The sequence below is a fragment of the Phacochoerus africanus genome, chromosome 10 (genome assembly GCF_016906955.1).
Source record: "Phacochoerus africanus isolate WHEZ1 chromosome 10, ROS_Pafr_v1, whole genome shotgun sequence".
Classification (NCBI taxonomy): domain Eukaryota; kingdom Metazoa; phylum Chordata; class Mammalia; order Artiodactyla; family Suidae; genus Phacochoerus; species Phacochoerus africanus.
The window spans coordinates 39920104-39935181 of NC_062553.1; the positions used below are offsets into that span (position 1 = coordinate 39920104).

The window sequence follows — 15078 nt, forward strand, 5'->3', positions numbered from 1 at the left end:
TTCCACAACCCACTGAAGACCAACTCTCAGCTCCTTCCTCATTTGAAGTCCTCCGTTAGCTTTTTCTTAGACAATGCAGGTGGATGCCACCTGAGAGCTCACTAGACTATCCCCACCTTCAGTGTCCCTAAGAACAGTGTTTCCAAATGGGACCTGCCTTTCCCCATTTATACGTGGATGATCTCACACATGCTTAGAGGTGGTTGATCTTAAAAAGGGCAATAAACAAGTGAGGAGAAAAAACGTAGGAAATAAGATCTCTTAGGATCAAAACTTTAACAGGAATCCTTCCATTATTTTACGCCAAGGTTTTGGGAATTACATAGCAAAGGAAGCATGACTGTAGATCTAGTTAGAAAAATACCACCTTCCCAGGATTCGAGGAGGACTTGGGCACCATGCCTTCCACAAAGCTGACTTTTCACATTGTAATATTTTTAATAGAGTTGTAAAATGTCTTAGTAAAATTCCTACCAATGTTTACGTCCCAGTGTCAGTTCTCTGTTCTAGGAAGATCTTCTCATGGGGCTGAATCAGACTTTCTGGCTGGCTTTATTTTCCTGAGATGCCTTCCTAATATTAAACCCCAAATTGCTTCCCAGCATTTTCATCCAACAGAGTTCTCTGAACATCTACTTCCACTTAGATGGTATCATAATTTACAGAACTTATTTGGAAGGAAAACCTATGCTACTTTACTGGTAAGCTTATGCCAGATTAAAATGTAAATAGATGTGGTTTTTTCCTTTTAGTTAAAAAAAGGCAAAAAAGGAGATCACTATGTCCTTTGCGTTCTCTCTTTTTTCTCATTTTTCTTTTCTTTCTTTCTTCATTTTTTATCTTTTATTTTTTGGCTTTTTTTTTTTTTTTTTTTTAGCTTTTTAGGGCTCCACCTGCAGATTAGGTAAGTTCCCAGGCTAGGGTCAAATCAGAGGTGTAGCTGCCAGCCTATGCCACAGCCACAGCAATGCCAGATCTAAGCTGTATCTGCGACCTATACCACAGCTCATGGCAATGCCAAATCCTTAACTCACTGAGCAAGGCCTGGGATCAAACCCATGTCCTCATGGATACTAGTTAGGATTATTACCACCAAGCCGGAAAGGGAACTCCCTTTCCTTTGCTTTCTGACAGAACTGTAGTGTATCATTTCATCTGCCTAGAGATCGTTCAGATTTTTTGTATGTTCAAGAGTTAGAGACTCAAAAGCTTTTCTCTGTAATCAAAAACCTGAGGCTGTTCTACTATTAAAGACTGCAACCTTTGGAGTCCTGTCATAGCTCAGTGGTCAATGAACGCGACTAGCATCCATGAGGACGTGGGTTTGATCCCTGGCTTCGCTCAGTGGGTTAAGGATCTGGCATTGTCGGGAGCTGTGGTGTAGGTCACAGACACGGCTCGGATCTTGTGTTGCTGTGGCTGTGGTGTAGGCCGGCAACTACAGCTCTGATTGGACCTCTAGCCTGGGAACTTCCATATGCTGTGGGTGTGGCCCTAAAAAGACAAAAAAACCAAAAAGATTGCAACCTTTAAGGTTATAGGCTGATTTCTGCCCTTCAGAAGATCTTTTCAACTCATGTAATGTTTTAGAATATGAGCCAACTTCTTAAACTTGGTTAATTTAGAATATAAAACCCCCTCAGAGATTCCTGGTTTCTTGAAAGATTGACAATATTAGACTCATGCTCTCCTGGAAACAATGAGAGGATCTCCAGTTTGATACAGCCTCCACCACTCCCTATTGCCCCCTTTATTAAGACTGAATATCCTTTGCTAATTATCATTGCGCTTTCACAGTTGTTTTTCCAAAACCTAACCTACATTACTTATTTATACCACTTGCTGATCCTTGTAAGCAATTGAGTTTGAGACTCCTATTGTAACTCATGATTGCTAACATTTTTAAAGTGTGGGGATACCATATAATTATGCTTTTGGTAGCTGTTAACTGAAAGATAACAAAGGAAAAAAATTCTATAACCTCAGCCATATCTTTAAATGAACTTCTATTTCATGAGTCACAATGACATCTACAAACACCTGTATATTTACATGTGAATACTAATACTCTGTTTATAGATGATGCATAAAGCACACATGGAGGAAGTGAACCTTTCGTTCTAACTCCTATATTTTCCCAAGGATCCATGAGCTAAAGGTTGGGAATCACTGGTCTAGTTAAAAAAATTCTGGACTGGGAATTAGGAAACACTGTGTCCAGTCCCATCTTTGCATTGAATGGGCTCTTGGCTGATGATTTGAGGCAAGTTAGTCAATCTTCAGGGGCCTTGACTTTCTCACGTGCAAAGAGAATAGACTGGATAATTGTTGAGAAACTTTCATCCATAAAACATACTAACATATACCTTATGAGTCCTAACACCTATCATAAAAACCCAGGAAACTCTAGGACTTTCCTAAAGTACCTGGGTTTTACCTAAAAACAAAAGATTTACTAGGGAGGGAACTGCCATGGAAAAAATGGAAACAGTGAAAACTGCAATTTTACTACTTCAAATTTAACTATACTTTTACGGTCTTTGTCTCAAACCATGTCTGAAAAACCAGTATTATATTTATGAATAAACTGTCTCAAAGAGAACTCAGAATTATAAATATATTTCACCTGAGCTCAGATATTTGCGGTGTATTTTTAGATACATAAGTTTAGGACTCAAACTTACATATTCTTTTCAGATCAAAGGATACATTGTACATGAAAGCGCTTTGAACACTATAGTATTATTTAGCACTATCTGATAGTATAATGCTGTTATTACCTGGTATTTCCCCAATCCTTGTCTATATAGGATGGTATTTGGCCAGACACGGTAGTTACAGTAATTTGAAATTCCTTGTTCATAGATGTCTTCCAATACCAAGTCATCAAAGCGTTAAAATTCACACATTTTGGATGTGTCATTATATTTAGTGTAACATTATGCTGATTTGCAGTATTTTCTGTGTCAGTATTGTCTTTAAAATGCTGTAAGCTCTTTGAAGAGAGATATGGCCTGATGATGATAATGGCCATGACTACAACAATAAAATAATAATGATGATAAAATAATGATGATGACATAGATAACATGCTGACAACACATAATGTACAAGGATTTTTGCCAAGCACTTCGATCAACTCTTTTATCTCATGAATTTGGTACTATTACTATGTCTATTTCATTTGTGAGCAAACCGAGAATCAGTGAGGTTAAATGATTCATTCAAGGACACACAACTACTAAGGTGCAGAGTCTGAACTAGAACCCAGATCCACCTGACTCCAAATCCTGTGCTCAGAGCCCTTATACTGCACTACCACTGCCCGCAGGTGAATAAGCTTAGAGGGCTTAGAATGATGCTAGGGATATGGATAGGTCCAACAAATATTGGTAAGTTTAAAATTTTTATAAGTCCAGTGATACTAGTGTACAGTAGCATGTTATATCAGTTTATATTGTAAAAAAACAAACAGACACTATAACTGTAAAATTAAAGCACCCTGGGCATCACTCCGCCTCACAGTAAATTATATTGCCTTAGAATTTCCTCTGCCAGGGAAGCCTATAATTATAACTGCATCCAATTCAAGTTTCAGGGAGTTCCTATTGTGGCTCAGCAGTAACAAACCCGACTAGTAGTATCCATGAGGATGCAGATTCAATCCCTGGCCTTGCTCAGTGGGTTAAGGATCTGGCATTGCCATAAGCTGTGGTATAGGTCACAGACCTGGGTTGGATCCAGGGTTGCTGTGGCCATGGTGTAGGCCAGCAGCAATAGCTCCGATTCAACCCCTAGCCCAGGAACTTCCATATGCCATGGGTGCAGCCCTAAAAAGAAAAAAAAAAATTCAAGTTTCTTTCATAGTGCCCATTCTCACCTTCTTTCTTCTAACAGAACCCTGACCTTGTCTATGACAAATATATACCCAGTCAAAAATGCTCATCAGATTCTCTGGTAGCCAGAGGTAGTCATGAAATCCAGGCTAGGCAGTGATGCAAGTCTGCTGGATGGGACTTCCAGGAAGCTTTGGTTTTCTCGATATAAAAAATGGCAGATTCCACTAGTAAATAAATGCCTTTTACTTTCATCCTTCTTTCCTCCTTGCCTGAGGCATGGACACCACACATGGAAGAGGAGTGTCTGCCTCAGGACCATGATGATGAAACCACACCTACAGAAAAAAGGAAGGAAGGAAGAGGCCAGGAAAAGTGTGAGCTCTGCTGCCTGTCTCTGGACTTCATGCTGAGAAAAAGAATAAAGCCCTGTTTATTTTTATTATTTAAGCTAATCTGATACATTTTCCATTACATATATCCAAGTACAATTTTTTGTACAATAAGACAGTAATTGATAACCCTAAATTATCAATAGGAAGTAAAATAAAATCGAATAAATGTAAATTACAGTCACCATGGTATCATTATGTCTCTCTCTTGAACCACATTATTTTTATTTTTATTTTTGCTTCTTTTTCTCAGGGCCGTGCCTACAGCATATGGAGGTTCCTGGCTAGGGGTCGAATCAGAGCTACAGGTGCCGGCCTACACCACAGCCACAGCAACTTGGGATCCGAGCCACATCTGCAACCTACACCACTGCTCACGGCAATGCCGGATCCTTAACCTACTGAGCAAGGCCGGGGATCGAACCCGCAACCTCATGCATGGTTCCTGGTCAGATTCATTTCTGCTGCACCATGACGGGAACTCCTGAACCAGAGTATTTTTAGATATTTTGAATTTTTCATTCCCCAACATTACATTAAACCTAATTAAATCGAGCCCCCAACTGACCTGCTGTTTTTTAAAGATACTATAAATATTCAGAGAAATAAATTAATGAGTAATATAGAGTTGTTTACCAAAGAGACATTTTTCCAAAATGGTTTTTGGTGTCAAAAAAACCATCTGCAAGTTTTGTTTGTCCTTGTTTCCTAATTCCAAACTTCTAACCAACATATCTTGGAGCTCGGATTTGCCCTTAATGGTTTACAGGAGTTCGAAGCTGCTGCTTCACTTCGGTTCACAGGTCAACTAGGTAGGGGCTGAAGTGACCAGAGTCCCTGCCACTGGTGGCCTCTGACCCCACATCAGTCCTGTCCACGTACCTCAGTAGACTATGCAAACATTCTTATTGTCTGTGTGCACCCCAATGTGAAAAAGGTTGGAAAGCACTGCCCTATAGGATAGATGCCATCAAAATAATAATAGCAATGGAAAACAATTACCTGTTACAATATCACATGGATCAAAAATTAGCTCACACACATAACATCATTTTATTATCAGCAAAATCATGAGTGGTCCACAGGGTACTTAGATACATTATCAAGATTCAAAGATGGTGACTGGCCCACTAACACAGTGCTATGAAATGACAGAGTCAGGACTTTGGACTCAAGGACGTGTGCTCTAAAGCCTTTGATTTTTCTCATAGACCTCCCTGTACGATGACCGACCAAGTTTGCACAGATCTTTAAAATTAGTGTTTTGATTACATTCTCTGAAGAAAGTTCAAATGGTTTTCCTATGTTTTCTCTTGTGACTGCCATGCAAATGCTAACATATACAGAAACTGATACTCTCTTTGAACTTAGCAAGACCCAGAAAGCACGACACTAAATGACACATTTAGGCCATACCAATGTTCTTTAACGGCTCCCATCCCTGACACCCCAAGAGCCAACCCTTGTTATTTTGTGTGAGTAGAAAAGAGAGTTTTTGCCCAACACTCTCCCCCAAAGTATCTATTAAAAAGAAAATAATATGCTGCCATTCATCATGCTTAAGTTTTGTTTTGTGTGCCACTCGCAATTTCTCAGGGCCCTTTCCCAAAAAAGGAGGAATACAGAGAAAGCAAAGAAATTGCCAAAAGTAAATTACATATTTAACATATAAAAGGAAATATGAATTTTAAACACAGGGCAACTATTGTCAAGAGATACTATTGAAATAAAAAGAAATTCAGTTGGCTACTTCTGTTTTAGAAAGCTAGACAATCAATAGATTTCAATGACTAGAAATATTTTAATTTTTTTATAGCAATGCAGAAACAAAGAGGATACATGCACCAGAACAGACGGTAGAAGAAAACGTCTGTAAGTAATTATAATAGATTCAAAAGCACAAGTAAATCAACATTATTAACCAAATATTAATTCACTGTTCAGAAAATGAGCATGTATGGCATAAAACAATAAGTATAAGCAAGCACAAGTTATAGAATATAATAAATGCAATAGTTATGGAAGTGAATTTATGGCCAGTTTAGAATCTGATTCAAATCCTGGTTCTATCTCTTAGCAGTTGGGTGATACTTAAATTTTTAGTACCAAAAAAGGACTGCTTTCTTGATCCTATCAACAGTTGAGATTAGATAAACTAGAGCATTATATAAAAACTATAATCTTACATTAATTGCTTTTTTTTAATAATACTTTGTAACTAAATCTCATCAACCACAAAGTGTGCACCAGACATAAAATAATTTCTGCCACCCAGTAACAAGTAAGCCAAGACTATATAAACTGGAATAACAGAAATGTAACACTGTGGGCGAAGTCATGGTAAAAGCCAAACTAACCTAGTTCCACAATAGCCTAAGCACATTTGGAAGAGAATTCAATTCTTCCAGTACATACTGGGGGGCGAGGGGGGTCCCCAACTTTCTCTACAAGGTTGAGTCACCTCTGCCTCAACACTTCCCTATTACTTATCCTGACACATAGATTAAACATTCTCATCAGGAGCTGACTATAAACATAAAGCCTACTTCTCAGGACACGTGACTTTTCAACATATTTAATAAGAGGCACACCTCTTCTGGCCAAGGAAGTCTATTCTCGGAAATCAGGTCCCTTTCAGTATCCACAGAGGATGATTACTGCATGTACATTCCACTGGCAAATTCACCTGCATCAAGTTTAAGCACCACACGTCTCACTGACCATGACAGTTTAAACTGTACATCCAAAGTTAATCTAGGTGGGAATGTACGCTTAGTATTATAAAATGTCTCCAACATTTATAAATATACCAAGGAGTCCCTGCTGTGGTGCAGAGGGTTAAGAATTCGACTGCAGGAGTTCCCGTCGTGGCGCAGTGGTTAACGAATCCGACTAGGAACCATGAGGTTGCGGGTTCGGTCCCTGCCCTTGCTCAGTGGGTTAACGATCCGGCGTTGCCACGAGCTGTGGTGTAGGTCGCAGATGTTGCTCAGATCTCGCATTGCTGTGGCTCTGGCGTAGGCCGGCGGCTACAGCTCCGATTCAACCTTTAGCCTGGGAACCTCCATATGCTGTGGGAGAGGCCCAAGAAATAGCAAAAAGACAAAAAAAAAAAAAAACAAAGGGAATTCGACTGCAGCAGCTTGGGTCACTGCAGAGGCATGGGTTCAATCCCCAGCCTGGCACAGTGGGTTAAATGATTTGGCATTGTCATAGCTGTGGTACAGGTTGTAGCTGCAGCTCAGATGCAGTCCCTGGCCTGGGAACTTCCAAATGCTGTGGGTACAGCCATAAACAATTCAAAAATTTTAAAAAGTAGTTATATACTGAAATTTCCACAAAGTCTTATTTTTTTAACCTTTAACTGCTAACCTTACAAACTTTCCTAATGTAAACATGCATGTACAGAAGTGTTTTTAAACATGAAATCATACTTGAAAGCAAGAAAATGCAATATCCTGAGCAATCAAAAGCAGAGAAACTAATAAAGAAAGAAATGCTGGGTCAATAAATACCTTGAGCGAATATCAAACAAATACTCTGCATGACGTCAATTCCCAAAATAATACAGCAACACACTAATGCTGCAGAAAAGCTACCCAAACCGCCTCGCTAAATAAAACACATCATCTTTGTTGTCAGCTTCTGGACGTATGCATGTTAAGAATAACTTCCAATTCTACTCTCCTAGCATTCAAATCCACTTTGAATCAGCTCACTGTTCTAAGCACTGTATAAACCATATTAAGCCTTTCTAAGTCAATATTCATTTATAGTCAAACGAACACATGGCATCACAAGCAGCGCTGGACCTAAATGAAATGGGAACAACTCCCACAGGTTTTCCTTACGTAGACTTTAAGTTGGCAAACAGGTTCTATATGGAGCAGGGAAGGCCTTCATTTCTGTGGAAACTTCATTTGGTTTCCATGTTGTCAGGGTTTCATTTGCCATAACCAGACACAGGGAGGGTCAGCCGTGGTCACGAAGGGAAGTACACACGCACAAATGCATGGGATGCTCAGGTTGACAGCGACACATCCCGCTTCTGAGAGAGCTGGAAGCTCCGCCAGGGAGGCACAGCAGGGGACAGGAGGAAAAGTCGGCTGATGTATAATCTGCCTTAGTTGAGCCTTCCTGAACGGAGAGGTCTACACACACCCCCACACACATTCAGTGTCACATGAATGAATGGAAACTTGGTATGTTTTTAAAGCATTTAAGTTTTACATGTGAGTTTTAATAACTTCTCACTCTCAAACAGACCCAGGCTTAATCCATACTCCTGGCAATAAGCTTTACACAAAATGTAAGTGCTATTGAATTGGACATGAAATAACACAAATGAGTATCTCCACAAGTTATATCACAGTTCTTAAAAGAAGCAAAATTCATTAGATTTTAGTTTCTTTTTCTTTTTTCTTTCTTTCTTTTTTTTTTTTTTAGGGCCACACCTGCGGCATATGGAAGTTGCCAGGCTAGGGGTCAAGTCAGAGCTGCAGCTGCCGGCCTACACCACAGCCACAGCAATGCCAGATCCGATCCACATCTGCGACCTACACCACAGCTCACGGCAGCGCCGAATCCTTAACCCACTGAGCGAGGCCGGGGATCAAACCCTCATCCTCATGGATCCTAGTCAGGTTTATTACCACTGAGCCACAAATGGAACTCCCAGATTTTATGATATTTAATTATATATTTCCCCCAAATCAGCATAGCCGACTTTCCTGGGATGTTCGGATACTACCAATTAACTCAGTTTCAAAATGACATATGAGAAATCAAAATATAAAACTATTCTTGAAAACGGCGATTTTCATCCTATAAGGTTGTAAAACATCTTAGGGAAACAGTTGGGCTTTTTCAAGTCTGAAATGACAATCTTAAAGAGACTATGTCAAGAGAAATCCTTTGAAGAAGATGCATGGCATTTTATTTTTCCTTAAAGATATTATACCTTGTGATTATTTTGCTATTCGAACCAGGCTTTGGCTCTAAGAATATGAATTCTGACGAGCAACTAGAAGGCCATTTCACCACCACAAGTGGACAAAAATAAACTGGAATAAAAACCTCTAATCTTAAAGACTGGCTGGCATTCATCAGGCCTCATGAAATTCGAAACAACGCCCATAAGAAAGATGGCTACACCCTCTTCTCGAAACGCCTTTATTTTTAAACCTGTTTTCTGCATCAGTGGCGTTTATGCCCTCAATTTTTGTTAAACACTCACCTGTGATTTTTTGCAGCAAAGGTGACAACTCAGACTCCTCACAAAAGACCTGAGCCAACGCTTTCTTCACTTTCTCTTCAGCTTCACCCAGGTCTTTGTCCACTGAAAGCTCTCCACTGACAGAATAAATATATACCAGAAGGACCAGCAACTCTCCAGGGCTGTAGTCATCGCTGGTCCTCTGGTTTGAAGGCTTAATCATGGGCAGCAGCTGATTTAACACAACGGACATTGTCGACTCCCCAATGCTCTGAAATAAAAGCGAGAAAAAGGCAATATGTCAAATCTTGTACAGAGATGTAATTTATGTACCACATCAGCCCACAGACAGCTTGCAATCAAGTCTGTGATTGATGTTCACTGACTGGACTGCTTTTCGTTTGCTTGTCTTGCGCTAGAGAGAATACTGCAGGAAATTTGGCATTAGATTCGGTGTTTTGATAGATCTAGTTCATTAAAAAGTCTTGTCAGGTTGTAGATCCTTTTATCTTACATATTGCATAAAGAAATAAGAGCCCGTGTGTTTTAAAAATAAAAGTGTACATTCTTTAGGTACTAGGTATTTTACATAAAAATAATATATTTGTAAGATAATACGATTAAAAATAAAAACCTGGCAGCAACTATACACACAAGTGAGTGCTGATGCTCCTTCAGAGGTGTTCATTGAGCACCTACTATGTTCCAGGTACTACTCTGAGTCTGGGGAAAACAGCAGGGAGCAGAGCAAATCTCCTGCTCTCACAGAGCTAACATTCTAGTTAGTGAAAACAGACAATTAGAAAGCTAAGGAAGTAAAATACATAGTATATTAAATGTTGGTAAGAACTATGGAGAAAAATCAAGCAGGAATGGAAGATGGGACTTTAGGGTCTGTGTACGTTTACGTAGGTAAGTCTGCATTTTTTAAGAGGAAAGGCCATGTTAAAAAGGGAGTATTGGAATAAATATAGACCTAGAGAAACTACCCCTCCGCCCTGCCAAATTAGGTGGATGGCAAGCAGCTGACTGTGATTCTGTATTGGGATGACTCCCCAAAACGGGTTTTTCTAGTCATTTCCACACCTGGGAAAATCTGGACCCATCATCTCAAGGTTAAGGTTCATAATTATATTTTCTGGTACACGAGGAACAGCTGTTACCACTTATTTCCACTAAAAATCTTGGATGCTCACAATGTACCAAACAAAAATAACATGGCAAGTCTTTGGAATGAATAAAGTGCAAATGAGAAAGCACAGAATGGAGATTTTCTGTTCCTCGGTGACAAGACATGATTTACCAAGAATAAACACACCCACTTCTCAAAGGAGGTGGCTGAAAGGTTTGAAGGCATCCTAGGACTATCCTATAGCCTCAGGAGTCTCATCGAGGAACTCTCAAGGGTTTGCTCTTTACAAGCCGCCAGACGCAATTTAAAAGAAAGGAGCTGTGCGGCTGGAGAACTGGAGCTTTTGGTTTTTACTTTTTACCCTATCAGCACCTCCTTAGATGACATTAAGCAGGTTCATTCATTGCTTCATATCCCATTGCTACAAAGCAGGTGGATACATCAAGTATCTGCCTATAGGAGCCCTGGGATTCTCTCCCCACAGCAAAGAGTTTTTTGTTTTTTGGTTTTTTTTTTAAGATAGATCAGTGAAACAGAGCAGGGTAATCATCACAATCATTTGAAAAGATTCACTCACTAACATCTGGCCAGCAGAGCATCATTTTCAAGTTGTTGATCTAAGATAAGTCACTGGGGAACAAAATCCCTCCTCAGTGACACCGCAGCAGACTTCCGCTGGCTAGGTGATACGTGGGCACACTAATTTCTAAAATTACACTTTAATCTGCTTAATGCATCCCAAGAAGTTAATAACCGATCTGACTACAAAGCCAAGAACACTGAGCAGTCTTAAAGAGGCATTAGATGTGGTGGAAATAAAGAGATTCCATTTCAGAAAGCTGGATTCCAATCCTGACCATTCCACTAACTAGATCTCTCTGGATCTGAGTAAACTTCTTAGGATGTTTTCATCTCTAAAATGACATGATCTGACTAAAGGATGACTGAGTTCTTAAGTCATATTTATGCTAAGATCTTCATTTTCACTTCTTCTCCCCCTTCACCTTTTAAAAAATATTACCATTGGTGGCATTGGAAGTAGTAAGTAGTGAATCATATTCTCCCTGTTGGCTACAGAACAAAATATAAATACTCACAAAAGAAAAGCTTGACTATAGAAACAAATGTAAATGCAGAAATATTGTAGATATGTGTGGAACGTGTCCTGATATATGTTCACCTATTTCCTAACTCTGCCCACTAAGAAGATCTAGTAATGACACCCCAGTGGCAGTGAGCACCCCAGTGGCCAGATCTTAGTTTCTAATATCATTCTCTAATAATAGGAACCAGAAATCCTTAGAGAAATGCCAGATTCTAGGGACAGAGCAGGGAAAATACAGGAAGAATCTTGAATGTGTTATAGTGCCAGAAAGGAAGTCCTTAAAAACCAAATGAATGGGGGTGCATCAAAAGCACACAAGAGGGAGTTCCCATTGTGGTGCAGTGGAAACGAATCCTACCAGTACTCATGAGGATGCGAGTTCAATCCCTGGCCTTGCTCAGTGGGCTAAGGATCCAGTGTTGCTGTGAGCTGTGGTGTAGAATTGCAAATGAGGCTCAGATCTGGTCTTGCTGTGGTGTAGGCCAGCAGTTGTAGCTCCCTAACCTGGGAACTTCCATATGCTGTGGGTGCAGTGCTAAAAGAAGCAAAAAAAAAAAGTACACAAGAGACAACCGGAAGACCTTCCAGGAGCCCCATCTGGAACAATTTGAGCATGAGAATAATTAAAGTAGCAATGGATTATAACGCAGAGGATAAAATAAATATGCTCCACTCCATACTGATACAAATAAGTAATTGCATTAATAAATGTAGAAGGCGAGACAAATCTTCCATAATAGAAGAATTCCTAGTAACTCATGTACGTACCTCCCCTCCCTGAGGTAAAATTTAATCGCCCCATCTCTAAAGTGTGGGCTGGAATTCCCGTCATGGCTCAGAGGAAACAAATCTGACTAGGAACCATGAAGTTGCGGGTTTGATCCCTGGCCTCGCTCAGTGGGTTAAGGATTCGGCACTGCCGTGAGCTGCGGTGTAGGTCACAGATGCGGCCTGGATCCAATGTTGCTGTGGCTCTGTCGTAGGCTGGCAGCTGTAGCTCTGATTCAACGCCTGGCCTGGGAACCTCCATGTGCCAAGGGTGCAGCCCTAAAAAAAAAGCAAAAAAATAAATAAGTGTGGGCTACACCGAATTACTCCCTTCTAAAAAATTATGTATAGAAAGGAGGAGGAGGAATGGTTTTATCTTAGAAGATCGCGGTTAACATCACGGGGATAAGTCATATGGAAATCATGTCCCTAATATGATATAATGGGAATGGCACTTCACTGCTGCAGTATTCTTCTCCCAAACCCGTAACCCGTAACCCCTTGTCAAAAATATCAGCCAGATCCTAACTGAAGAACATTCTACAAAATGCCTGACCAAAATTGTTAAGGTCATGAAAAATAAGGAAAGAATGAAAAACTATCACACACCAGAAGAGACTAAGGACACATAAGGAAGGAACATAATCTGATATCCTGGAAGGGATCCAGGAAGAGACAAAGGACCTGAGAGAAAAACTAGTGAAATCTGACTCAAGTCTAGAGTTTATTAACTGATAGTAATGTACCAATGTTGGCTTCTTAGTTCTGACAAATGATTGAGGAGAGACAATAGCATTTTTTTTTTTTTTTTTGCCCATGCCTGCAGCATGTAGAAGTTTCCAGGCCAGGGATCAAACCCAGGTCACTGGAGTGACAATACCAGATCTTTAACCCACTGCACCACAAGGGAACTCCAATAGTGTAAGATTTTAATGATAAAGTGAAGGGGATAGAAAAATTCTCTGTATAATCTTGTCAATTTTTCTATAAATTTAAAATGATTCTAAAGTAAAATATTTAATGGAAAGGGAAGAGAAAGGGGAGGGGAGTGGATGAAAGGGATGAAGGGAAGACAGTGAGACAAAGACAGGTACATTTTGATCTCCTTTCTGTCCAGACTGAAAATTCCAGGAAAAATGATTTCAGCTAGGTATGAGGAAGAATTCCTACCCCCAGAGCCAAGGGAAGAGAATGACTCAGAAAGCAACGAACTTCCCATCAAAGCAAAGGGAGGCAGGTGATCTGGAAAGGATGAAGCAGAGGGAATCCCATGCCACCTTGGCTTGGAGAGGGAACTAGACCTTCCTAGTGCTGTCCATTAAAGCATGGCTCCAGGCTTGTGGCAGCTCTGTTTTCTGATCTTCTCTGCTCTTAGAATAAAACCTCAACAAGAAGGAATGAAAACATCAGTGACTTCCTAGGTTGAAACCTTTTCAAAGGTTAAAAAAAAAAAAATCTGAGGAGGATTAATAACAAGGAGATAGAAATAAGATTACATAAGATTTCTGGGTTTGAATTCTGGCTGTACCACTTCTAGCTGTGTGACCTTGGGTAAGTAATTTAACTTCTCCCAGTCTCAACTCCCTCATCTATAAAATGGAAATAATGCCGCGAATGCCTGACTATCCAGCAATCTCAAGCCATAGGCATTTTCATTGCATTATGACAATTGCTTAAATGGCTTTGTGGTATAAAATAAGGTAACCCACAAGGGGACAGGCTTTGTAAGGACTCCAACAGAAAGGGAGGCTCTCTTTCCTGAAGGCTAATTTTAAGGAAAGCGCTTTCCCTTACATTTGAGGATATGCAGTAATAGCTTTTGCTTCATAAGGTTATTCTAAAGATTTAGTAATAGAAGCAAATCACACAGCACAGAGCCTGGCACATAGTCTCTGGTAACTATGAACTACTACTGCCACTATTACTACTGCCTACTACCCCGCAGACGCCATTCTCATCCAGCAGAAGTGATTAAGATGCTTGGTAAGGGAATGAAATACCTTCTAGGAATAAGAAGCTAGGAGTCTCAAAGGAGAGGGGGGAACAGCCTATAAATGCTGGATGTGAAACCACATCTTGGAACTTAACTGAAAAGCCAGTCAAAGGTTAAAGGCAATATAAACATTATTAAACACTGCCATTAAAAAAGCACACAGAGTAAACCACAACCAATGGGGGAAAAAATGGTTTCTTTACAAAGTACCAGGGATTAAATTTCTCATTCATTTTGATATAAATGGGCTTACTCGTAGGAGGTGGAAGACTGGAGCTGTGTCTGGAATGACAAAAACTTTTATTTATTTATTTTCTTAATTCTGCAGACTGGGGCTTCTGTTATTTTTGAATGAGTCCCCAGTAACTTCATACAAAAGGCCCTCTGTAAAATGTGTGTTGTCTTTAGAAAAGCCAATTCTGGGGCTGAATTAAAACACCTCTGCAAAATCAGGGTCAGTCTCTGTGCCGGCAACCTCTGCAGGCATGAGGTGCAAAGAGGCCACACTCTGCGGGGCTGCAGAGGAGGCTGGGCTGGCTCTGCACCTGCTCTTCTGGGGTGTGAGCCTACAGACGCTCCGGGAGCTAAGCCACTCTAAAGTGCTGCTCTGCAGGGGATCCATGTCTGCAATTCCTCC

General features: G+C 40.2%; 1 protein-coding gene across 1 annotated transcript in view; it reads right to left on the reverse strand.

Moving 5' to 3' along the window:
* Nucleotides 1-15078, reverse strand: part of SCFD2 (sec1 family domain containing 2) — a 422076-nt gene that overhangs the window by 252494 nt on the left and 154504 nt on the right. Inside the window, exon 5 of the mRNA XM_047797932.1 lies at nt 9465-9714. Coding sequence (XP_047653888.1) covers nt 9465-9714 — 250 coding nt within the window. The remainder of the gene's footprint in view (nt 1-9464; nt 9715-15078) is intronic.